Source organism: Dermacentor silvarum, chromosome 5 (assembly GCF_013339745.2).
Source record: "Dermacentor silvarum isolate Dsil-2018 chromosome 5, BIME_Dsil_1.4, whole genome shotgun sequence".
Classification (NCBI taxonomy): Eukaryota; Metazoa; Arthropoda; class Arachnida; order Ixodida; family Ixodidae; genus Dermacentor; species Dermacentor silvarum.
The window spans coordinates 70319733-70344858 of record NC_051158.1 but is presented as its reverse complement, the minus strand read 5'-3'; the positions used below and the strand labels follow the sequence as shown (position 1 = coordinate 70344858).

Below are 25126 nucleotides of genomic sequence, written 5' to 3'. Positions count from 1 at the left end.
TCTAATCGTCTGTGTAAACTTACCATGTCAAAACCTCTCATTTTACCATAGTCGCAATAAAGCAATCATGCTCACATGTAAACTGTAACGTCAATTACTGACAAAACGTTTCTCCCTACTGTGCACCAATCCTGTCCCCACTGTTAGGTGGCGAAACTGCCACGCTTTGGGAATGTGTATGAAACAGTTCCACCAACCCACCGGACAACGTCAGACTGCAACCTCAACAAGAAACAACCGTTTCTCGTTCACAAACAGCCAAGTCTGTTTAATGTGTCTCAAACGCTCAAAAAACTAACTAACCCCTTGACTAGGGTTGGACAATCTTCGCGTGCGCCCCTGTTCCCTGTAGGCGAGGGCTTTAAATTCTTTTTTTTTTTGTTTTTGCCGCTTGCTGGATTACCCTTACTTATATGCCTTTTGTGTTTCCTCGTACTCACGCTTCCAAGAGCCTCGTACTGCCTTTTTTCTACATTTTGGTGGCAATGTGTTTTAGCACATTTCTGTATTTCTCACTTGCCCATGAAACAACAGAAATTCAACTCTTTTTGCATGTTCGAAAAAAAAAATACGTAAACAGTGATTACAACGTAATGACCGACGATCACATAGTTGAGTCATTCCACAAGCACTCTCTTCAAATACCAAGGCAAGATTACCAAATAAGCATAATATAAGTGAAAAAAAGACACACTGTATGTATGTGACTGAAATAACAAAGGTTAGCTACACTATAAAAAGACAGAGATCTACACAACAAAATTACAGTATCCTCCCCAAATCGTAGTAGACGATCAGGCATCAGGTTGTTTCCTTACGCGACGCACTGCAGTGATTGTCAACACTTGCTAGGAAACACTTTCGCAGTCCTGCTTGTTGGTGTAGTTTTCCATGAAGTCCGCCAGCTTACGGAGCAGCTTCAGCCTATTGTACTGGCCCGTGTATTGTACCTTTGGGCACGGGTTCGAGGACTCGTCCGCATCGATGTCGTACACGGCGAAGCTGAATTTTAAATCTTTGACTCGCTCCTTGAAGGCACACATCTGCGTCAGGATGTAGAGTACACATAACTTGAAGCATATCAGAGAAAATGGAAATTAATTCAGCGTTAGGGAGCCATCCTGGGTCCTTCTGGAAAGAGTAATTGCCGTCCTGCATAAGCAGCTATGTTGTTGACAACAGAGTGCGGAATGTGTCCCGCTCTTATTTCCATTTAGTGATTTAGAAGCAAGCTGATGGAATTAGCTGTTTACGGCCGGCTCGTTTGCCTGATGCGCATACGTGTGCCATTACTTTTATGATCAATAATTTATAATAAACATAGAGTTGTTAGTCAGCGCTCATCATGACGGTTTCACATTCTCTGTGTTGGGTTGTTCGCGCTGTTTCTAGCATCCCTAAAAATATCTACCTAAATTTCTTAAAAAAATTACTACCTTGTCGCACTCATGTGATCAGTGCTATTACTAGGGATGGGTGGTGGTCTTATCCAAGTTCAATAAGAAACGTTTGTTGCAACGGAAATGTCTTGTTTTATTCTTGAACCAGTAGTTTTATTAGCATTAAGAGATGCAACTGCTATTTCTCCGGTAAAGCTCTTTTTTATGTATATATATATATATATATACATATATATATATATTACTGGGCGCTCACGGCAAAGCGTCCTTGGTCGCTTGTCTGACAAAAAAGTGTGGCAAAACCCCTCGTAGCTGATTGTCGAAGTTGGCTACAGCATTTTTTTCGTGTGAGACTGCTGTCTTTTTCCGCTCCATCCGGTGATTTACGGCAAACTTTATACGCGCAATTTGATTAGACAATGCACATATCAGACATTACACATATGAAATTCTGGGCTTTTACGTACCAAAACCACAATTTAATAACGCAGAATGCCCTAGTGGAGGACTACGGAATGATTTTGACCACCTCGGTTTCTATAAGGCGGAGGAGGAGATTTTAGTGAAGAGAAAGAAGACGAGGACGGCTGGGACAGCGTGTTTCTATAGCTTGCTACTACTCACTGGGGTGAGGGGAAGTCGGAGACAGGTAAGAGAGAGGTAGACGGCAGGTGGCTACGATCCAATAGAACGAGGTACAATATACACTTTGTCCAATACACGGATTTGCACTACACGGACGCACGGTACGTCAGAGTAATCGTTTCACATAAAAACGTTCTTACGCAAACAACTTTCGCACAGTCTTCACATCCCATGACCTGAAGACGAGCGTCTGAGGCTGTCTCACACAGAAATTTTATGAGCGATATTTTGGAGCGTTGTACATTGGTTCTTTAGGGTGCACCCAATGCCCGACACTATCCCGGCCACGACGGTCGCATTTCGATGGGAGCGAAATGCGAAAACACCCGTGTACTTAGATTTAGGTGCACGTTAAAGAACCCCAGGTGGTACAAATTTCCGGAGTCCCACACTACGGCGTGCCTCATAATCATTTCATGGTTTTGACCACCTAAAACCCCATAATTAATTTTTTTAATGCACGACACACAATAGCTTTTGCATTTCGCCACCGTCGTAATGCGGTCGCCTCGGCCGGGAGTCGAGCGCGCGACCTCCTGCTTATCAACGCAACGCCGTAGCCAGTAAGCCACCACAGCGGTTGATTAGATAAGCGTCTTTCGCCATACGCGCACGATCGGCGATTACATTCAAGAAATTTTGATTCAGTAGGCGTGGCTCGCGCCGAGCAATATAACTTGATAACAGTGATAACACGACCTGCCGTGGTTGCTTGGTGGCTATGGTGTTGGGCTGCTAAGCACGAGGTCACGTGATCAAATCTCAGACATGGCGGCCACATTTCGATGGGGACGAAATGCGAAAACACCCGTGTACTTAGATTTAGGTGCACGTTAAAGAACCCCAGGTGGTCGAAATTTTTCTAAGTCCCCCACTACGGCGTGCCTCATTATCAGATCGTGGTTCTGCCACGTAAAACCCCATAATTTAATTTTTAAAGAGTGATAACGCAGGCGAAATCAGATATCCTTCTGCCACGTGCGTGGTCTCTGTTGACGCACACACAGTGCACTTGGTAATCATGAACCATCTCTTTTCGTATTTGCCCGAACGCTGCGCGCGTATGTGTGATTTGAGAGACAGATGAATTTTGCTTCTCGGAATATGCCTTTCCCTTGGGGCTATAGTGTCACGGAGGACGCGCGTTTCTCCGTTTGTGTCTAGCAGACCTGCACTACGCGGCCGCAGATAAATACTCCTGAATAAGATACTATCGCTCTTTGTTTCGTATCGTAGCGGCCACAGCACTGTGCTCCTTATTACAAGATCGGCGGTCCAAATCGCGTGCTCGACAGATTTTTAGTACAATTACATGGACACTCCAGGTGCATTTCTGCCATCGCCGTCGCCGTGAGGTTATGTATGAACTCCAAGGGCGATAAAATCGTCACCGCGCGCCGTATGCTGTATGTGCGAGTGAAAGCGTGCGAGCATGAGCTGGCGATCGCGCCTCAAACTCGCGCACGCAAGAGAGGGAAGCGGGAAGGAAGCACGCCACGGCCCTTCTTTCGCGCGCGATCGGTCCTTCGCGCGCGATCGCATGGGCTGCAAAGCTCTGGGTGGAGCGTAAGGAGGGGGGGGGGGGGGGGGTATTCTGCACCACACGCCCCCCCCCCCCCCCCTGCCTCTGTATCTTGAAAGCCATCTGCGTCGGGGAAAGAGTCCACCTTGCGCTGTGTTTTCGCGGCTTAGTTAGAATTGATGCGAGCGTCACGCAGGTCAATTCGCTCGCAGCTGCCGCCGCGCTTACGCACTCCAGCGTTCTCAGAGAGTCCGCACTCATCGAGTTAGATGCATTTGTGTTTGTAAGCCTATGTTTACGAGTTTATACGTCCGATAAAGCTACTACCCTTAATTATTACAGCTGTCGACTAATTTTCTATCGCAATCAATGTTTCCCCTTTTGGTCGAAACAGCGCTTTTTTCTTTCTCTATTTTTTAAATGTTCAGTATTATACTATTTTCCCATTGCTCTTTGGCAGTAGTTGTTTTCAAAGTATGCTTCACCACCAGACCTGACACCGTCGGTTTCTGCCAAGGGGAGCGAAATGCGGGACGGGGGTAGATTCTGTTTTAGCGGCCGCTGACCAATGAAGTCTTGACACCTTGTCACTGCGAATTTTTTTAAAGTTAACATATTCTTTTGCAGATGATACTTAAGTTCTTTTTCATGACTGGGTGGCGCATACGCAGGACGTGTTCATGTGGCACCTACTCAAGTCTCCGATAAGCGTGGCACTGCACGGCAGAGCGCCGAAAATTCTCTCCGAAACGACAAACTTTATGCAACGTGCGCTACATTGACACCGGCCAACCACCACTGACGACAAAAACGACCGCTTCACCATTACGGACTCTGTATCGGCCGTTGTGATCTAGTTTGGAAGTGTAAGCGGCGCACGAGAGCCAAGTGCACCATCCCCGCAGTACTTAGGCATACTCACATTGGAAGCATGAGTCGCCCGCGAAAAGTCTCCAGATTTCCCTCTCAACTCACGATGAGCACAACGCTCGGCCAAATACGAAAAAGAAGCTCTCGTTGACGATCAGACACGAGCCTGACGTGATTTCGCTAACGTCACACTGCGCGCGGGATACGATACACGTCGCAACGCGATACACTGTGTTGTGGCACGAATAGCGAAAAATAAAAAAAACTTCCCCATTTTCTCTATTTGACAAATATACACATATAACACGCCACTTACACTCGACAAAAAAAAATTACCGATGATTACGATCGCGATAGAGCGCCTGCTCAATATGTTCTTTTTTTTGTTTTTTTTTTTCGCGATATAATGGCTGGCGCAGACAATCTGTGTCCTTTGGCACGTTGCAAAAGGAGCGAAGTGCGGCACGACTGAATCGCTAATCTTGAGACCGGAAGAGCCAGTGTTTGGGCGACGCGTGGGCGCGATTCACAGCAGCCCCCGCCGACAAACCTCCCGGTGACACGTGCTGCTGTGGCGCCATCTCTTAGCCATCGTAGCCACACTACGCTTTCCTTCTCACGTTTTCGCCATACCCTTCTCCTCTTTCGGCCTCACGGTTCCAGTGCATCATCCCCGCCGCTCTCCTCCTCGCGCCTTTCATGCCTGTGGCGCTCCGCGTTCGCTCTTTCATCCTTCGCTGCGGGAACGCCCGCCTAAAAGCTGCGCTCTAAAAACAAGGACTCTTATGAGGTTTAACTCACCTTAGCCTTCAGCGCCGCTTCCGTGTCAAATGTAAAGACCCGAGTACTGTCGTTGACAAAGGCAGACTTATAGCTTTTATTATAGAAGTATGAGGTTTGAGTGTTGGAAAGGCAGACCTTTGGTGCAGAGGAGAAAGAAACGAGATGCAAGCTTGAGAGTTGAGGTGACGAACACCTATGGCAGAGAGCTAAAATTGGTTCAGTCACGTCTACAGGCGCTCGTTTACTCGGTTTAGATTCAATCTATAACTGTAGAAGGATAACGTGCATCTATGTGCTAATGCGTTCTTCAGTGTGGTGAGGACTGCGTGTTTACTTCGAACAAAGAAATATGGGGTCGAACACCGTCGCCCAAAGGAGAGCTTAATTTTTTGTTGAACTCAAACAGTATTGACACAAATCTTATTATCGAATGCAACACGTTAGAGCACAAACAGGAACTAAACGCCCAAGCAGGAAAATACGAGCACTCGAGGCACCCACACACACGATATATATATAGTCACGCATTAGCATGTCACGCATATATTGTCAGCTTGGGCAAGCAGTTCTATTCTACTTCGTCGTCCTTCACCTCTTCCATTCACCCTCCGAGCCATAGACCCATTCTTGATTACCATATATATATATATATATATATATATATATATATATATATATATATATACGAGAAGAAAGGGAACCAAGGGGCGCGATTTTTATTAATCATATCATAAGGAGCCAACAAACAATGACACCAAGGAAATCATAGGGGAAATAACTTGTACTTACTAATTCAATTAAGGAAACTGATAAATTAACATAAGTGGATGAAAATACAACTGTCCGCAAGTGGGGAACGAACCCACGTCTTCGTGGGTTGCTCTCACCATTGAGCTACCGCGGAGCCGTTTTCCCATCCACTTTCTGGGGTATTTATGTTTTACAACTAGAACTCACCCTGGGAGTGTTAGCCAGCGCCACCACTTACAAACCTACGGGCGGATGTGGAACATCCTTTCGGCCGCAGGCGCCAAGAGCAGGTGATCTTTTTTGGGTTATGGCAAATGGTCAATAAACCCACATATGCTACCTGAAGGCATCAATGTTGCCGGATTCAAGCCCTCGTTATGTAATGAACAAGAAGAAAGGGAACCGAGGGGCCCGATTTTTATTAATCATATCATAAGGAGCCAATAAACAATGACACCAAGGACAGCATAGGGGAAATCACCTTTACTTACTAAGTCAATGAAGCAAAATGATAAATTAACAGAAATTAAAGTGGATGCAAAGACAACTGTCCGCAGGTGGGGATATATATATATATATGGTAATGAAGAATGGGTTTGAATAATCAATAATGGGCTTTAAGTTGAATATTCGTTGCAGTGATAATGTTTTGGTTGCGTTTGTCATTTCATTACGTAATTCTGCATAGAACTGAGCCGGACACAGGCAATTTTGTAGGGTGGTAGAGATGGCTATGCATGTTAGAAGCCGGTTTGTTATACGAGTGCTCTCCTATGAGCTTGGTGGGCAAGACAGCAGCAACAGCCACGGTGACTGAGGTCCCGGAACATTCGCTACAAAAACTTTGCCTAGGTTTGGACGAGAATTTGCAACTGGGAGCTTGAATATACAAACCCGATGCTCTACTTCACACCGCCGTTTCCGTGCCACGCAAAAATGGCGTCGGCATACGCACTGACGAGTACGCTGACGCGTACTTGCTCCACGCTGATTTCACAGACGTGAGACGGGGCATTAGTGGGTGGCGATGAGGGCGAGTGGACGAGAGTATGAACGGGAGCTAGTACCAGTGAACGTGAGCACGAACGTCAGGGACTGTCGATGAGAGTGAATAGACGTGAGCTCGTACGCGAGCAAGTGCAGGTGACTGTGAGTGCAGTCACCTGCATCGAAGATAGATGATCATCGAAGATAGAGAATAATTTTTTTTAAAGAAAGACCACAAACGCTGTTAGAGCACAGTGCGCGAGTAGAATGAGGAGGACGGAAGGGCCTGATTTGAGTCAGGTGTGTACTACACCAATCCAATAGGCACGGAAGCCAATGAAACAATTTTAGAATGGTAAAGTATGATTTTATGGTTTTAAGGAAAGGGCTGTACTTACTGAGTGCGGTGCTGCTTCCGTGGTTTCGTTGAATTTCGTGCACTTCTTGAAAAGGTCCCTGTTTTGGTCTACGGGAGCTTTTGACGTAAACCAGCGGCCCTTCAGCGTCACTGAAACAGCAGTCGGAACCGTCTGAGTCGCATTGAGAAGTTTTTTAAGGAACTTCCTTGAGTCCGCCTGTAATGTCACGGAAAGAGAGACACAAAGAGAATGTATTCCGCATGCACGCGCATACGTGCGCATTTACAGTGAATTTATACAGGGAACTTTGCGGGTACGTGTCGTGAACCCGTGTCGCATATTTTTCTTTCTGTGGATGATTCCACACGCGAGAGAGAAAAAAAGAAGGGGGAGGAGGATGGCACGACCTTTTTTTCGACGAAGACGACGACGCTCAAACGCGATCATATGGTTCGTATGAATGCATGCTCTGGAAGTGTGGCTCTATGGCCTGTAGATGTTTTCTTACCGCTTCCTGTATATGGCATGATATACAACTCAGGACCTGAACGCAATGTGTTGAAACGCGTGAAAAAATAGCCTGTTAGACCTTCAGCGAAAACATTCTTTTTTCAGTTGCATTCTGGCATTCTCCCTGGGAAGCTATGGCTGCAAAGTAAAGGCTTCTTTGTTCCGTGGTCTGTTAACTGCATCATATGTAACAAATATGAATCTATCCAGCACATCTTCCTGGATTTTACTCACGTACTTTGAAAAAAGAACTGCCGATAAGCCCTTTCGGTATTTGTTTCTTGCCATGCGCAGACGCAGAGGGAGTGCCGGCTGACATGATAATGCTTTTGTGTATGAACAGTGGGTGGAAAACGCGCATGGATGTCAGGAATGCCTGCGTGCAAGGTCGGCGAGGTAATACCTAATTGAAAGTCTCACGTACACGCGGGATGCCCTAAAGCGCATGATTGAACCACCACAGTGGTTTCAGGAGCTTGATGTTTTGGTGTCAGTGGTGGTCTCTTTGAAGGCCTTTTAAATTAGCACAGTCTAGCCAAATTATGTAATAATATTGTAGAGCACCAAGTGACCTGCTTTGTATTTGTACGGGTGTATGTATTCTTGTGAAGAAGGCAATAAAGAAAAAAAAGGCTCCATATAAAGAAAAAAAATCACAGCATATCCACGGGGTGAATGATGATGAGTGGGCGAAGCTCCGGAGGGAATCATTGGGTCTCCCGCTTAAGGGGACGCCAGCACAAACGCGTTAGAAATGTGCAGTACTCTCTAGTAAGGGGGAGCGGCCACAGCGTCTTACGCAGCCATTTACACATGCCGGAACGTGCACCGCGTTTGCCGACGCCATCACATGACTGCTGAGAGAGTATACCCCCCGTATTCATAAACGCTCCTCGACTTGAACTTGACTTGCCACCGCCTTGGGCAGCGCGTTCGAAACGCGTTGAAGGTAAGGCGGAGAGGCCACAGCGTCTTACACCAGCTTCTTACACGGGCCCTAACGCGCTAGCACAAACGCGTTAGAAACGCGCTAGAAACGCGGCCTTTTGTTAATGTTGGGTATTTATTGCTATCGTGGTGCGTGTGTCCATGTCCGCTTCGTGCCGTAGTGGGCTAACGCCGCGCGCTCGGAAGCGAGGGGTCCCTGGTTCGATTCCGCGCTACGGACACAACTTCGGAATTTTTTTTCTCATTTTTCTCAGACTGGTTACACACTACTACTACGACGACGGGGTCGGAACGGGTGCCGCATAAGGAGCTTCGCCCCTAAAAAAGGCTCTATGACCTAGTGGTTACCAGGCTCGCTTTGGGATCGGGGGTACGCGGGTTCGCATCCCGCCTCGACAAGAAAGTTTGTTTTCCTTTTGTTCTTGGTATCACCATTCTTTTTTTTCTTCTATGTTTTGCGGCGTGGTCGGTTGTGCCCCGGTGCCGCGGTGGAAGTCGCGGTGCCGGCGCCGACGCGAAGCGGCGGACGTTTCGGTGTTGCTACGCTGCGCTCCGCAACACCCCAAATGAAAAAAATACTGCTCCAGTCAGGTAGACTGCTCCCTCCCGGATAGTGAGATTATATTTGGATCATCAAAACAGTGATGCGTTTATTTAGAAATACCATCGATCCATTAACAGCAGCCACAGTTGTGCCTAGTCACCACCAGCCCAGCATGTTCTCCGTTCCAACGCCGGTGGCATTGGAACGGAGGCGTCCCATGGTCCCATCCTCCTCGCCATTTTTTTCTCTCTCGCGTGTGAAATCATCCGCGGAGAGCAAAATACGCACCCGGGTCTTATTGCAGAATCTATTTATTCCCACCTTCCTGAATTTTCATTCCACATACGTATACTTCCATGTGGCTGGAAATGACGCCGTGCGGTCGGGTGCTGTGTTCAACAAGTACGACAATGGTTGGGCCGCTATTACCTAGCCGTGCTGTTAACAGAGGTAACCCTCTCACAAAGTATATAAAACAACGAAGAAATTAGTGAACTCGTACTTACCAAAGTGGTGTAGTAGGTCTGGTTGTAGTGGCTGCTGTAATTATGTATAGTAGGTGGCACAATATAGCAGTTCGTCAAATCAAAGCTGGCTGTATCACCGTATGGTGCCAAGGCGTAGTTTTCGAACGATGTGTGGCTGATGATAACGAAATTAGTAAGGTACGGGGGTTTTCTGTAACATATAAGCAACAATTCTGGATTTTAGGTGGCCGAAGGTCGGCGAGAAACACTCACAATAAGTAGTTGGCCATATGAGATGTTAGTTGAAGCTATAGTGAAACTTTTCTCACGAACCACAAAGAACTGGAACTCCTTCCGTTTAGCATAGCGAAGCATTGGCCTAATGTGTCAACAGATTTTTTATTCTTACCATTACTAACTGTATGCTATTCTGCGTAGTGTTATTGACACCAAAGTGTTTTATGCCGCGGTCCGCTATCAACTTCCTGTAACGGATGAGACGTCGGCGCGAACGCGTAAAACATGCTCTCCCTTGACAAAGATGGCACCGCCATCTAAGAGCGGTGAAGCGAACTATTGGATCATGACGCCACACGCGCCGACAGTGAATGCTTCGGTAGTCTCAGCGCAGCGGAGGCTCCAACGCGGTGTAGCCTGGTGAAGGCGGTGTAGGCCTTCTGGTGAAGTGACGAGGCAGTTACCGCACATGGTTTGTCTTTCGCGTCCGATTTAGGCCTGTGACGCCAGTCGCCTACAGAGTGCAGCTTGAACATGCATCAGCAGTGCTTATACACGCCGCCTACTGCTTCGCTTGCGATAGCACCAACTAAGAAAACTGCTGCGCCAAGCAGCGCAGAAAGGCAACGACATCAACGGGCGAATCTCGCTTTGGTCCGGCGCAGAACGCCGTGAAGCAAAACGCCTAGCTCCGCGCGTTCACCATGCACACTGTGAACTCTACCACTCGCATTCCTGTCGCAGCTCTATTGGTTGCCCAAAACACCACGGAGCAAGACCAAAATTTATAGTAGATGTAAGCATGAAATGGCTACCGGCAAAGCAGATTTGTTGGAGATGACACCAGCCACAATTTTAACATGGGTGTAGAGCATGTTTGCAACGGCACACCCCACCACAACACACCACAACACACCGTACTGTGCACTGGTCCAAATGGACGCTCCTCAGATAGAGGAAGAAAACCGGCTGAAGGTGGCACGACAGGTCGCGAAAGACGACAGGGAGACAGACTGCACTGCCCAGCTAGGAGAAGAAAAGCGCCTGAAGGAGGCGCCACGCAGCGTGTCGCCATTTCTCGAGGTGATGGAATACCCACGCCGCGGAACTCACGGACTGCTGACGTTCAAAAGAGCGCAGGGCAACCCTGTCTCAGCGCCAAAAGATGACAATCAAGTGTATGGTGCCCTTTATCTGCATGTAGGACGACGCTATTGGCAAATGACAAATAAAACTTCAGCGTACTAGAAGTTACAGCTTGAGTGATATTGTGAAGAAACATTAGAAAGAACTCGGACGCAATGTTTTTGTAACTTGTTTGGGCACTAACTAGCGTATGTAATGCGGACCTGTACAAAGGGATGGGGGCGAGAGACCGCATGTACTTAACTTTGGACTTGTTGCGCGGATGATCTTGTGTTGTTCTCACAACAATGCCTGGATGTTCTCGTTTGAGTGCCCGGATAACGGCTCTGGCTTCTGGTTTAAGGTCACTTGAAGGTTGCCCGACCACGGGAGCTAAAAATATTTCATGCTTAAAATGCTCGTGCCTTAGCCGAATCGGCTGGGCAGCACAAGGCGGCTCGGCCACAGGGCGCCACGCTCCAAGCAAACCTGCAACACGGCCGCCGACCCGCAAATCGTGCACCTGTAGCTGCATCGGACAGTGAGTTCGCGAAGCGAACATGCAACAGCTTTTGTAAAAACAAGTTTAAATTTCGTGTTCTACTGATTCCTACGAAAGAGGGATCAACCATATTTTAAGCATGAAATGCTTTTAGCTAACGTTGTCGGCGACATCCAAGTGACGTGCGTGACCAATTAGGCTTGTTGGTGTGTCACGGGGAGGGAAAGAGATGGAAAGAGGGTTGGCGCGAGCTCAGCCGGCCGGTTTCCCTCACTTCAGATCAGTTTCGGCGCCTGGAGGGGAAGACACGCGCGGTGCGTGCCACCGAGACGCAGGCTGCGTTTGAGCAATGGCGCCGCGAACTCGCTCGGGAAAGGACTTGTCGTCGACGTGCCGAGTCTAGTGTGAGGGCTTCCGAAGCCCAGGCGAAACGTCAGTGTTGTCTTGCCCTCAAGGAACCCGACAACGGTTTTGCACGCCTCGGCAACGCGAGCGCCAACTTCCCCTGTGCGACGGCCACGTTCAACGCGAGTTTCTCAACCGGAACTTCGGAGCCAGCTGCAGTGAGTGTGACAGGTTGTGGTTCGAGCACAACGTTGTACTCGTCAGTGCAATTCGTTCCGAGGAACACCGAAGAAACGAAAAGCTTCGTTTACCCTCGTTTTAATTTACCCTCGGGCTGCTGATTGTAATATTTTTGTAGACTCTCCTGTGTTGTCTGTATTTCATTGAGGACAAAATAAATAAAACGATAAATACAACCGAAACACTTATAAATATTACGTCCAGATATTCGTAGGTATCGCAAAACATGTACAACCTATTTAGTGCTAAACAAACAGCCATTCACTGATTACGTCATTGGCCTCACTGAAATATGGCTCTAAATTACCCTTGACATGACATTTGCTACCTCTTATTTTTCTGCAAAATATAAAAGTTGAAATTGTCCAAGCTGTACAAAAAGTCTGGCAGGCGTCTGACAACACAATATAATTAAAAGTGGAGCATTTCTCGTAAAATAAGACAACGCAGTATAAAATTAAACTACCAGCTGTCCGCGTCGGAAGCCTACAGCTGTTACTGAAAATTAAACGTGCGAAAATTTTATACAAACAAATAGTTTTTTAGTGAACTAGAACTAGTAAATGTTCTAGCTATATTTCACTGAAGACCAATTTGAGCCGCGCATATTACAAGAACTTCGGGAAAAAAACTGAAGCCCAATGCAGTTCCAACAATTTTCTCCCACCGACGTGTCGTGAAGCACAGGAAGCCCCCTGAACAGTGGCATGAACCTCGAACTGACAGTAGTAAGTGATTGCTGCTGCTTGCTCCTTGTCCTGCCTCTAATAATTTCAGCAATAATGATCTCGGTCGCTTAACGACGCAGCCAACGACACTATGATCTTTTATGTAGAGCCTGTCGCGACCGCATGAGTGCCCGCAATCTACAATGCGTCGGCAATAGCCCCCCCCCCCCCCCCCAGTCAAAATAACAATTTGAACTATCCTACTACATAATGTAACGGTATGTTGGTGTTAACTATCCAAATACCTTATCCAGAGGGGTTTCTTTTGCCGAAAAATATAGAATGCCTTCTCCCATAGGCATACCGAGTCTTTGTTAGGCTTCATTGACACCGACGCCTAAAGAATAATCTGTAAATACCTTTCCTCAGCTTCTGTTATTGTGGGCGATGAGTGGTTGCCGGCACCGCTTCATCGCACTGAAATTGCGCAACCGTCCTATTCAATGCAGAAATCACAGCGCAAAAGCTACTTTGACATTGAGACAAACACATGGACGGACGATGAACTCGCCAGTAATTCATTATAAGAAGGCACGCTGAATATAATACCTGCGGTGAACATGCGCGCACATGCAAGAAACAACTGCCAAACACAGAGCGATTTGCCACAACCAATACTAGTTCAGATGCACAAAGTAAAGCAGCGTATCATGTGGCAGAAAAAATAATTGGAGTATAGAACTCGCCTCAAAGCTCCTTTTACATCAGTGTGTGTCATTCATACGGGTTTAAGACGAAACCAACCTCCTCATAAACGATGCCCTCAGCATTATCCATGCTGTTATCACCATGTTTCAAAATTTTCTACGCCACTGGGGCGCGCAACTGGCCCAAAATCACGCGCCTCCTTCGAATTCTGCGGCCCGTCCGCGGGAGCCCATGCGCAATAGCGTGCCGTGCGCAGCGCGCGCAGCCGGCGGGCGAGGATAATCGAGGAGGAAAGCGCGGCGGGGACGAGAGTGTCGCTACTTTCAAATTATCAAGGGGTTTTAGCCGTTGGTAGGGAGCCTACATGCAAGCGCTGTTAACAGAGCTTGCATGTAGGCACCCTAGCCGTTGGGCGCTCGCCGCGCCCTCTGTGTGCCGTCAGACCAAGGGCCTGAATTGTCCAGCGACTCGGCTTGTCGCGGTCGCGCGCGGCCACCGCTCTTACAGGCGCGCGTCCACCGTTTCCTGGCAACCGTCACAGCTGGTGCGCTCGCCGCGCCCTCTGTGTGACGTAACACCACGGGCTTCGATTCTCCGGCAACTCGCCTCGTCGCGGTCGCCGCGCGGCCAGCACTCCTGCCGTTGGGCGGTCGCTGCGCTCTCTGTATGACGTCACACCCTGCGCTCGCGTCGCCGCAGTCATAGTTGAGGCCGCAGTTTTACCCGTTGGTTGACCACAACGTCTTTCCTTTCTTAATCTAGTGGGAAACCAATAAGTTTAATAACAACATGTCTAACTACAAGCGAAGCCTAAGCGCAGTCGGCGGTCTGTAGCAAGCGCTACTCGACTAGGTTTAACCAGAGCTAAACCACAGCCCATTTTTCTGGTGGATGGGATGGGATGTGATGGACAATTGGCTCAAGAAGGCAGGACCTTCATATATATATATATATATATATATATATATATATATATATATATATATAATGAAGGTCCTGCCTTTTTCAGGTTGAATACTCTGAAGAAGGCAGGACCCCTGCCAAAACATTAGTAAATAAAGTATCTTTCGTGTGTGCCGTACTGGGGGCCTTCCTGTGTCTTCCTGTGCCGTACTGTTGCTCATCGTCTTGAATTTCCATCTCCGGCATTCCACGTGTTTTACATGACTAACTGTAATTCTACGTGACAGTGGGTTTCGTCACAACTCTCAAAGGCCCCAAAAGTTGTGTTTGGGATGTTCATTTTTTCTTTACTTTATTGGAACTGAAAAAGCCAACTTCAAGCAGGCTTTATTTGCTTGAAGTTGGAGCAAACTTTATCTAGCATTAAACACATTTTTATGGGTGTTCTACAAATAAGTATATCCTTCTGAGTGTGTTTCGGCCATTTATTTATTGTACCAATTTAACAAAGCACTTTAAAAAATTTGCACTTATGAAACCATTTCTTTTTCTTCAAATATAACTCAGGAAATTACGGACCAATGATATGTGATCTCCGAGCAAATACTTCTAATGCAACACAGAACATTGGTTGTCTTGCTTCATTGACCACCTCAGTCACTACAGCAATCTATTTCATGGTTTCATACCTACCTAACTACAAAAAGGAAAATATGCAGGCGTCTTTGGTATAACACAGCACTCATAATGCAGAACTTAACGGATGAAAATTAACTGGTAACCTTAAGAAACCAAGGTGAGCCTTCACTTATTCACAACCAGCTAGCTTCACGCTCAGGTGGCTCATGAAACAGTGTGGTTTGCCAAGAACCTTAGTCGAACAATGGCGGTGACTGTCACGCTGCCGTGCCTCGTGCCACGACAACACCCGCATTCCTGTTTTTGCTCATGCCACATCAACCGAGTAATCTCGATTAAACCAATAATCAAATAATTGGAGAGTCAGAATTGCACCGCACAAAGCATTAGTACTAATAAAATCACCTCCAGCGCTTGTCGAATTAATGCCACATTGATACAGTTTGGCCTGCCGAGGGGAGAGGGGGGTGAGGGTAGAGCCCCTTCTCAAAAATTGATGGCTCCCCCCCCCCCCCCTGACTTTAAGCACTACATGTAAACTGAGCAATTTGACACCAGCCATTTTGGTCTACATAACCATTTTGACAACTAGACCTTTATGACAATTACTTTCAAGCTTCCCTTGTAAACATTGACCGTAAAGTTTAGCAGTAAAATGTAATGAATGTAATCCGGGTAAATGTTCACAATTTATCTGCATTTTTTGTTGCACAAGACGTCATCGTCAGTCGATAATTTACCGTTAGTGACGTGATTTGAGTAAATATTGTACGGTTTTATTTTAAAAAAGTGATGGACATAAAAAATGCACCCTGTACTCGAATTGGGAAAACAGAGTGGGACCCGAGCTTAATCTTCTTCTTAACCCAGGACTTGGTAACAGTGGGCGTATAATGTCGCCTGTTCTCACCTATCGTAGTCGTCAAGCACTTTTGCAATCATCTTTGGTATGTCCGTACTTAAGATACCCAGCACCAGGCCGAAATCGTCTTGAACTCCACTGAGGCTCTTCACATGAGTCCTTAAGAACTATGAAAAAAAGAAACGAAATAAAAACAAACGAAGTAAATGGCGAAGTAAATCGCTGTAGTAATAGGGAGCGTACGATACACATGCAAGGTGTGTTTCTAAAAGCATTGAAAGCTGAACAAAATTAAAAAATATTCATGGCCACGGTGAAAAAAAAAAAGAGAAAAGTAGATACAAACGTCACGGCTGAAGGTAGTTCGACTGCCAATGCTTCCCGTTACGAAGGTAATTTTTGTGGTCAAGAACAGGGCAGCGGTACTTTTTAGCCCCGCCTCACACGATAACACAATAGTTACGAAGAAGCACATTAGAATCACCATAATTTCCATTGACACCACTGCCACTGCAATCTACAGCTGGATAGCTTGAGGGTCTGTTCCCAACCCTGCGAGGAGGAAAGCGAGCGGATGGCGACATTTCACTTCGTTCGAGGCTAGTTCCTGCTAGCCTCTAAAAAAATTCTAGGATGGAATTCTTGTGACTATCGTCCTGCGACTGTGCTTTATACGCTACACGCTAAGTGTAGGACCAACAAGTCAGTTGACGTTATTAACAAAATGTACAAAATATATGGCACTAATCAGGCTCTGCTGCTTTAATCACGTTCCATATAAACACCGCTGTTTTGGTAAATGAAAATCGCATTTCACCGTAGGCGTGGGTACGCAAACGTTTGAAACTGCTGCTAATCCCCCGATTTATACCGGAAGACATGTCGGATGCACTGACGGATTGATTGCGCAATATTCACATATGAGTGTAAAAAGTTAGAACGTATAAGCAATGGGAGCGAAATAGCTGGTTAATTCTAACAAATATTTACAATCTGTTTTGAAAAAGCCTGTCAAGGGCCGTTTTCTGATACGGAGTGCAATCTATTGATAACACGTGAGGGTGTCGTGGCCGTGCTACTGAAAAACTGGTAAAAAGCGTACGGAGCTGGACTTCATTCCGAATTCACTTACATGGCTTTGCACTCATCAGTTACCTCTATCCTTGACCTATATTTTTAACCGGTGAACTGCCTGTCGCCAAGTTCCTGATGACCAAGGTAATGTTGTTTGCAGTCGCTTGGAGACACTCACATTGTGTTTTGCTATCCGCCTAATTACATAATTAGTCTCAATTAGTCAACTTTTCAAATATTATAATTAGATTAAAAGTGTAAATGGTAAAATTGTAGAGCTACATGAAAAACTCCCGATGCAGTTTTCTGCTGCTCAATGCCTGCAACATCAAAGTGTTTTACCGACCATGAACGAAGCCCCCGAATACACGCAGACTGCTTCGAGTAGCCGGTCGCGCGGCTTATAGGACGACAATGTCATGCCACCAACCATGTTTTCGTGAACGGCATGTCAATGATTTCGCAGCTGTGACTCAGGTGAATGATTTCTACTGCGTCGGAACACGTTGATGTTCTTTCTTATGAACTTTTGTAGGGGATTTGATAAACTTGTTCTCAAAATAAAATCTTTCGAAAACTACCACGTGTAGGGTTATAGACGTTCATCTTTTAATATATAAGTGCGTCTCTCACTGAAATAAAACAAGTTGATCTCATAAAGAACAGTGATTCAAACGTGCTTTGTGTCGCCTCGGGTGTCCACAGGGAAGGGCCGTTGATATTTCACATTTATATGAGCGATTTCGTCGAAGCTCAACCGGGCCATGTGAGCATTAGATTATTCGCGGACGAATGTGTAATGTTTAAAGAAATAGCGCCTGCATCCTGATAAAATGTACTACAGATTGATACGAAATAAAGTTTACTGCATACTGCATTTTTTAGAGTCGATGCTTGATATATAGGGAGCGGGGTTAGGGTGTGTGTGAGTGAAAAAAGGCGAAGCATCAATTGCGATAGCAACTTAGTTGAGAGCTATACGGAGTAAGGATAGTAGTTTTATCAGCTGGATAAACTTGGCCATGAAGCAGCACCAGCAACGCGCAGAACTGTAGTCGACGCCATCGCCGTTTTGCCCGCGTTCGCACGGAACGCCCGCGGTGTTGGTGACTGTTGCCAGGGCCTCTGGGGGCGGCTCGGAGGTTTTCGACGAGATCAGAACGGGAAACTCGTCGACCAGCGTCGGAAGTTTTTACCACCTTCTCGCCTCGCAACGTTCTTATATAAATACGCATTTGGTGCCGCAGGTAAACGTCGCCTCCCCTCCCTCTCTCCCGTCATCCCCCGGCCTTTCGTGCGACGGAAGCGGTCACGTTTGCTCTCTATATATGGTGATTGTAAAGGAGGAAAGAGACGCTTAATTCTTCAGCCCTTCAGGGAGCACGGCGCAGAACGCGCGTTTGTTTTCCGCCGTGCGTTCGCTCCCCGTGAAAGCGCCCGTCCCTCACCCCCTATCACACGCACATAAAGCGTCCGGCGCGCGGTGAGGATTACATCGCCGTTGGCGTCATACGGAACCTCACGACAACGGCCACGATGACGCCGACGGCAGAAATCCTCTTTGAGTGTCCATATAATTGCTATCGCAATAAAAGCACCACGAATTTATCGGAACAGCGACTGTTTTTCGCACTGCTTTCTCGTACAGTAGGAATGTTCAGTGCGTTTTGAGCAAAAACTCGGCATTGGATGGCAATATTTCATCAGTTCACTACAGAAAACACGTTTATTTAACAAAGAATTGGGCCCAGATCATTCACAACACCGCCATGCTCATTTCAATGCGTGCCTCCGACTACCCATCGACACTAATGCGGTGACGGTGCTGACGCCTATAGCCCGATCTTGAGGCCAATAGCAGGTTGTTTTTGTCTTAGTGTACGGAAGGTTTTACGACAAATCCTGGAAATCACCAAGTTAAAAAAAGCGAGCTCGCGCGCAAAGCTCACAGATGACAAATTTTACACCAAAATCAGGGGTTGCGCTTCTGTAAAGTGAATCTGTCAGAGAATATAAAGCGTAATAATTTCAAATTTAAGTTGACAGGCTACGTGTAATCGTTACGCTGCTTGCGAAGGCTTTTCAAAGGTTCTGCGAATTAGCGGTATATTTGAGAGTGGTATATAACACATCCATTTTCTCCTGTTTAGATTTGTTCAAAGGTGCTGTCTACAGAATTGTGATACTGCTTTCTGTTTCAGAGTTAAAAAGTTATGTCGATCCTTGTTTATTCATTTTGTAGTTATTAAGAAGAGGCATAACTAAAATAACTTCCCGACCTCGGTAAAAATTGTAAGTTTGACCTTCATTTGCAACAAACCACAGATTTGGTGCAGTGGCTGCCGAGGAAAACAAGTTATCCGTCCGTATGTGTACGTACACAGGTAAAGTTTCCACTTCAGTGTAAAGGTTAAAAGGGCAAGAAAAGTAAGCATACATACTTACCAGCAATTCGTTCCATAATCGCGATGCCGCCGCCGGGCTGGTAAATGAGCGAATGTTATGGTCAAGACTTGCATAGTGGGAACATTTGTAAGTATTCCACAGCTCCTCGGTAATTCTTTTCTTATCGTCGCCATTGCTGAAGATCGATAAGCCGTTACTGGCACTGAATGAGAAGGGACACAAGTCAGATGATTAAAAGAAGCAGCGCGCTACTTCAAAACACGCAAATACATCTGAAAGAGCGATTATTTATGCCACGTGATATAAATATAAATATATATATATATATATATATATATATATATATATATATATATATATAGATTGAACGAGAAAAAAGGGAACCAAGAGGCCCGATTATTAATAATCACATCATAAGAAGCCAAAATACAATGACACCAAGGACAAGATAGGGGAAATTACTTGTACTTACTAATTGCATTCAGGCAATGATAAATTAATGGAAATGAAAATGGATGAAAAAACAACCAGGGTTACTTCGAGTTTTACAACTCGAACTAACCCTGGGAGTGTTAGCCAGCACTACAACCACCACCAGCCATGTGGTGGGGCTGGCTAACACCGCCTGGTGGCTGGTGGTTAGCGCTGGCAAAACTCGGCACAACTGGCAAACTGGCAAAACTGCTAACCAGCCAGCACCACCAGCCACGTGGCGCTGGGTAACACTCCCAGGGTTAGTTCTAGTTGTAAAACATGAATACCCCAGAAAGTGGGTGGGAAAACGGCTCCGCGGTAGCTCAATGGCAAGAGCATCGCACGCGTAATGCGAAGATGTGGGATCGTTCCCCACCAGCAGACAGTTGTTTATTCAGCCATTTTCATTAAGTTATTATTGCTTGAATGCAATTTGTAAGTACAAGTAATTGCTTTCCCCTATGTTGTCCTTGGTGTCCTTGTTTGTTGGCATCTGATGGTATATATATATATATATATATATATATATATATACAGGGTGTTTCGGCGAACACTTTCAAAATTTATTTAAGGTTGCCTGTGGCAAATAGCAAAATTCTAGTTATTGAGCTGGTCTACTCGAGCTGGTCTACTCGAAATTGAAATATATAATTGTCTAATTAACAACAATTCACTAATTAGATTTTAACTAATTAACTGATGGCCCATACTATGCGGAGAAATGCATTGGCGTTCCCGTTAATTTTGTGCTTCAATGCATAAAGCGATGTTTTGTTAAGAACCTAACTGCAACGCCAATACATTTCTCCACAAAGTTCGGGAATTAATATCTCGAAACTGGTGTCATCCCGAGAATTCATTCCAAGTGGATCCGCCTTGCGAACTCCACGGCTACAATTTGTAAATTGCAATATGGGCCATCAGGTAATTAGTGAAAACCTAATTAGTGAATTTTTTGTTAATTAGTCAATTATGCATTTCGTTTTTTGTGCAAATAATGTCCGCCTCTTCGAGTAGACCAGCTCATTAACTAGAATTCGGCTATCTGCCACAGGCAACCTTCAAGAATTTTTGAAAGTGTTCGCTGAAACACCCTGTATATATTAAACGACAATCATAAAAATTGCCGGTGGCAGACAGCACACTTCTAGTGCTTCAACTAGATTGCCTAAATAAGCGGACGTTATTTATACAATAAATCGAAATGCACAGTTTACGGGATAATCACCGTTCACTTCTCACTGCTCCGCCCACTTGTAACCGCGTCATTCGCTGCAGTCCGATTAGACAAAGCCGGACGTCCTCATCTCCTTGAGAGAGGATGTGACGCGCATTTTGCGTACGGTGTTTAGTCTGACAACGCGGAGGAGGCATAGGCAAAAGTGATTACTGCCCCTCTTTCACTCTCGGCTTTAGTAATCGCAAATCGCAGAAGTCGGAACCGCTATCAAAACACGGAACAGCGCACTCTGCAACGATGCTAGCTTATGTTATACCGAGATAAGAGAGGAGCTTCGCACCGGTCGTCACTGTCTTGCATGCGTAATCGTGCGAAGAGCCATTAAGCTTCGCAGTTCGATATCTCCAAGCACGGATATGCTAGAATAATTCTGCCAAGGGGAACGCTGTAGCAACACGACTTCTAACTTTTCAATGCAAACGTGCCTGCTTAGTGCAGCAAGTCAACAGTTAATTATGCAATTTGTGTTAATTGAACTGCTAACAGCGATAACTATCATCGCACTGTGTGTCTCCCTCGCCAGGTAACTTCTGTGTAGAGGTGGTCATCACGTACGAATCCGCGCCTAATAAAAAAAAAAAAAAAACTCGCAGCTTATCTATGATGACCCCGTACAAAGCGACCCAAGACGCATTGAGCTACTATATATATATATATATATATATATATATATATCGGTCCGTGTTAGGTTGTTGTTGTGAAGTGATAAGGCTTCTGTCGAGCGGCGTCTGCGTTATCGGTCACTGAAAAAGCCGACGGCTGTGGTGCGACGCCGAAATCTCCTATGTTACGTTGGTCACACATTAAAGAACCCAGTAATGCTGAACGTAAAGTGGAAGTAGTTTTCTGCGCATCTCCGCATTCCAATCCGGATCTATAATTGTTTATTGTTTATTGCATGCACAAAAAAAAAACCGGCTTACATGTTATATACAGTATCAGGAGGTCCCAGAGTAAGAAACTGCCAGGGGGACCAACTATCATTAGTGGATACATAAGAGTATTAGAGCAGCAAGAAGAGGGCGAACAAACAAACACAACAAAAAACGGAAAAAAAACGCGTCAAAAAATACCATTCGTAGGGAACAAGTTATAATAAATAGAAAACAATTAGGTATTAAAACAGCGCTATGCAATAATATCACAATAAATAATCAAACGCAGGAATATCTAGTAATGCGCAACTAAAAATTTTGCTCTTCTACATATCAATGAACAATCCAAATACAAATTCTTTTACAGAAATATGAAGCCTAACGATACAATAATAGAAGTAATGTAAAGAAAATATGATTATGAAAATGTATATATGACAAATGAAAAGATGGTTCTGCTAACAGTATTCTTTTCATATTGTGTTTAAAAAATTGCAATGAAAGAGATGACTTAATATTAACAGGGATGCGATTCCAAAGTGAAAATACTCAGCATTACGCGCACGTTGCTCTCCAAATTACGCTAAGGCGCTGCTGTTCCCTACATTCTTGGGTACCTATGTAGTATGTATGTAATGTATGCAATAAAACAGCGCTACTGTATACTCATAGTTGCGTCCTGAGGTGCGGCACAATTCTGCTGCCGGAAGTGAAGAAAATACAGCTTTCAAGCGGGATCACCAACGGTTCGCGGGGCAATATATATATAAATATATATATATCCATTGTGTATGCGGGGGCCGCCGCAGCCTTGGTTATTCAGCAGAAAACCGCACTTTTGTCAGTAGGTACAATATCGCTGGTGATTCCAGGCGATAGCCCTTCACGCTAGGTTCCTATTACTCGCGGTTTATCCAGTCTCCACGGGAAGCATTGTGACAGTGGTTCACTGTAATGGACCCAACAATACAATAAGCGAGAAATGGAGCTCGCAAAGAGAGAGAAATGATGCTACGAATATATCCGTGGTAAAGAGACCGCCTGGGCGCTTGATATAGTTATCGACGCCAATAGAAGGGTGAAATGCATCCGCAAAACAGGTGACAATTAAAACGTTTTCACTATATACGATAAAACATCGTTGTAATTTTTGACAATATTTATTCACCTGACTTTTGCACATCTGGCCGTCAGGACGACACTGACGTGTTCCTGGTTTCATTCGCTTTACACAGAGCGGAGTGGAAAGTACTTTTTTATAGCGGTTGGCGTTCGAAGATTTCTTGGATGATGCTTATTGAAGGATAAGCATTAGCGATAAGCTGCAGTTTATGCTAGGTGGAATCGATCAAAGTGGGCTCGGTCTTTGTACTTTGGACGCAGAAGAAGCAAGCTTGAGGTGCGCGAGAACTTACTGGGCGTCGAAAGCCAGGCCCAGCCTTGTTTTGTTCCCGCCGGTTCTTGCCATTTTAGCAACGTCGAGAAATTCTGTGGTCACTCCTGTAGGGGTCCATGGTACGCTGCAGGGTGGAGCTCTGCATAGAGAGTCCAGGTATATCTGGTCGCAAATGCCGTCACTAGGGAGCGCCGACTGCTTTGAGAATTTTTGAATGTTGTACGTGCAGATCAGCGGCGGTCGTTGTACGATGGGTGGAACTGCGCAAAATGCGAAAAGAAATAAACTATAGCAGGATGGAAAAGCTCGCGAGTTGCAAACCTTCCATTATTGAGCAACGCTCAAACTGACAAAGAGAACAAAAAGAGGACGAGACAAAAAGAATAAGACAACCTTCGGTTTATTTAAGAGAAACCGAAATCACTTTTATTGATTGTTCTTGAATGGGTAACGAGTATAATACACATAATTCATGTTTTCTTTTTTACTTACTTTAATACCAGCTGGTTCCAACTAAATGTTTTAGTTGTTAGAGCTACCCTCGTCTCGTTGTCGTTGGTTTGTGCGCTACATTACACTAACTAAACTAAGAACTCCAATTACTTGCTAACTTGAACTTAATAATTGCCACTGAGGTATTACCGAAAAAATACATGTATTCACTGATATTACGATCTCGTAAATCTTTTCAAGTGATAAATAGACAAAACTTACAAACAATAAATGTACCAATGTACATTGGTGTTGCTGTAAAAACATTGTCATCGGCACAAATACAAGCCGGAGGAAAAGGCCAAGAAAACTACGAATACAAATGTGAAAGATGCCATTATTGGAGATGCATTTCAATATGGGACAATAACTCCTGTGTTAGTGCTTTTTTGGGGAAAAACTCTATACTAGTGATATATTGTCCCTGGAATACAGGATTTTTAAGCAGTTGTCGAGTAGCGTTAGCAGTCAACTAGTAGGGCAATTACACACAATGGTCACAGATTACTTTCTGCGGCAGTGAAGGGAAGCCTACGGAGGAGAGAAGTGCACAAGCAAAACCACTGCTTAAAAAGGTTCCGCATTCTGTGCGCGTTAGTTTAAGCTAAGGAGAAATCATAATAAACCTGCATACAACAGCGAGATAAGACAAAATACACCAGTTAGAGTTTCATTTGACATATTTTTCCCTTCTTCCTTCTGCGCTTGCGCAAATGGGATACCGCCGCACGTGGAAGCAGCGCAGATTCCCGCAATTCCTGTTCGAAGAAAGCGCTGTCAAAAGCAGCCGAGCTATTTGGCTCACTAACATGTGCACAGAAGCTCCGCCACAGAAAGTTGCCGACGAGTAAAGGAGCGTAGCCTCTAACAAAAGTGAGGAGTGCCGAGATGTAGATTTTATACGCGATGGGGCCAAAAACATTTTGAGAGTAGTTCTGTTTTCAAGGAAGTCATTTATTTATCTTCATTTAAACGCTGCCACTTTCCGAATAGTCCCCTTGCGCATGGATATAGTGCGCCCAGTGTTCCTGCAAGGTTGCAAAAGTTTTGGAAGTATTAATTTCCACCTCCGGCACCTCCGGCAATTGGTGCTTGATTGTAGCAATCGTGCCAAAACAGCGACCTTCACGCCGTGCTTTTAATTTTGGAAGGAGA

At 45.4% G+C, this 25126-nt stretch overlaps 1 protein-coding gene across 1 annotated transcript; it reads right to left on the bottom strand.

The window, feature by feature from the left end:
* Positions 1–848: 848 nt before the first annotated feature.
* On the bottom strand, positions 849–23807 carry LOC125945708 (uncharacterized). Its single transcript, XM_049667959.1, has 7 exons — positions 23801–23807; positions 23499–23739; positions 19534–19696; positions 16063–16181; positions 9825–9996; positions 7356–7532; positions 849–1043 (listed from the first exon to the last, which is right to left on the bottom strand). Exons 1-7 carry the CDS (start codon positions 23805–23807, stop codon positions 849–851), a joined length of 1074 nt encoding a protein of 357 aa, XP_049523916.1.
* Between the last annotated feature and the right edge of the window lie 1319 nt (positions 23808–25126).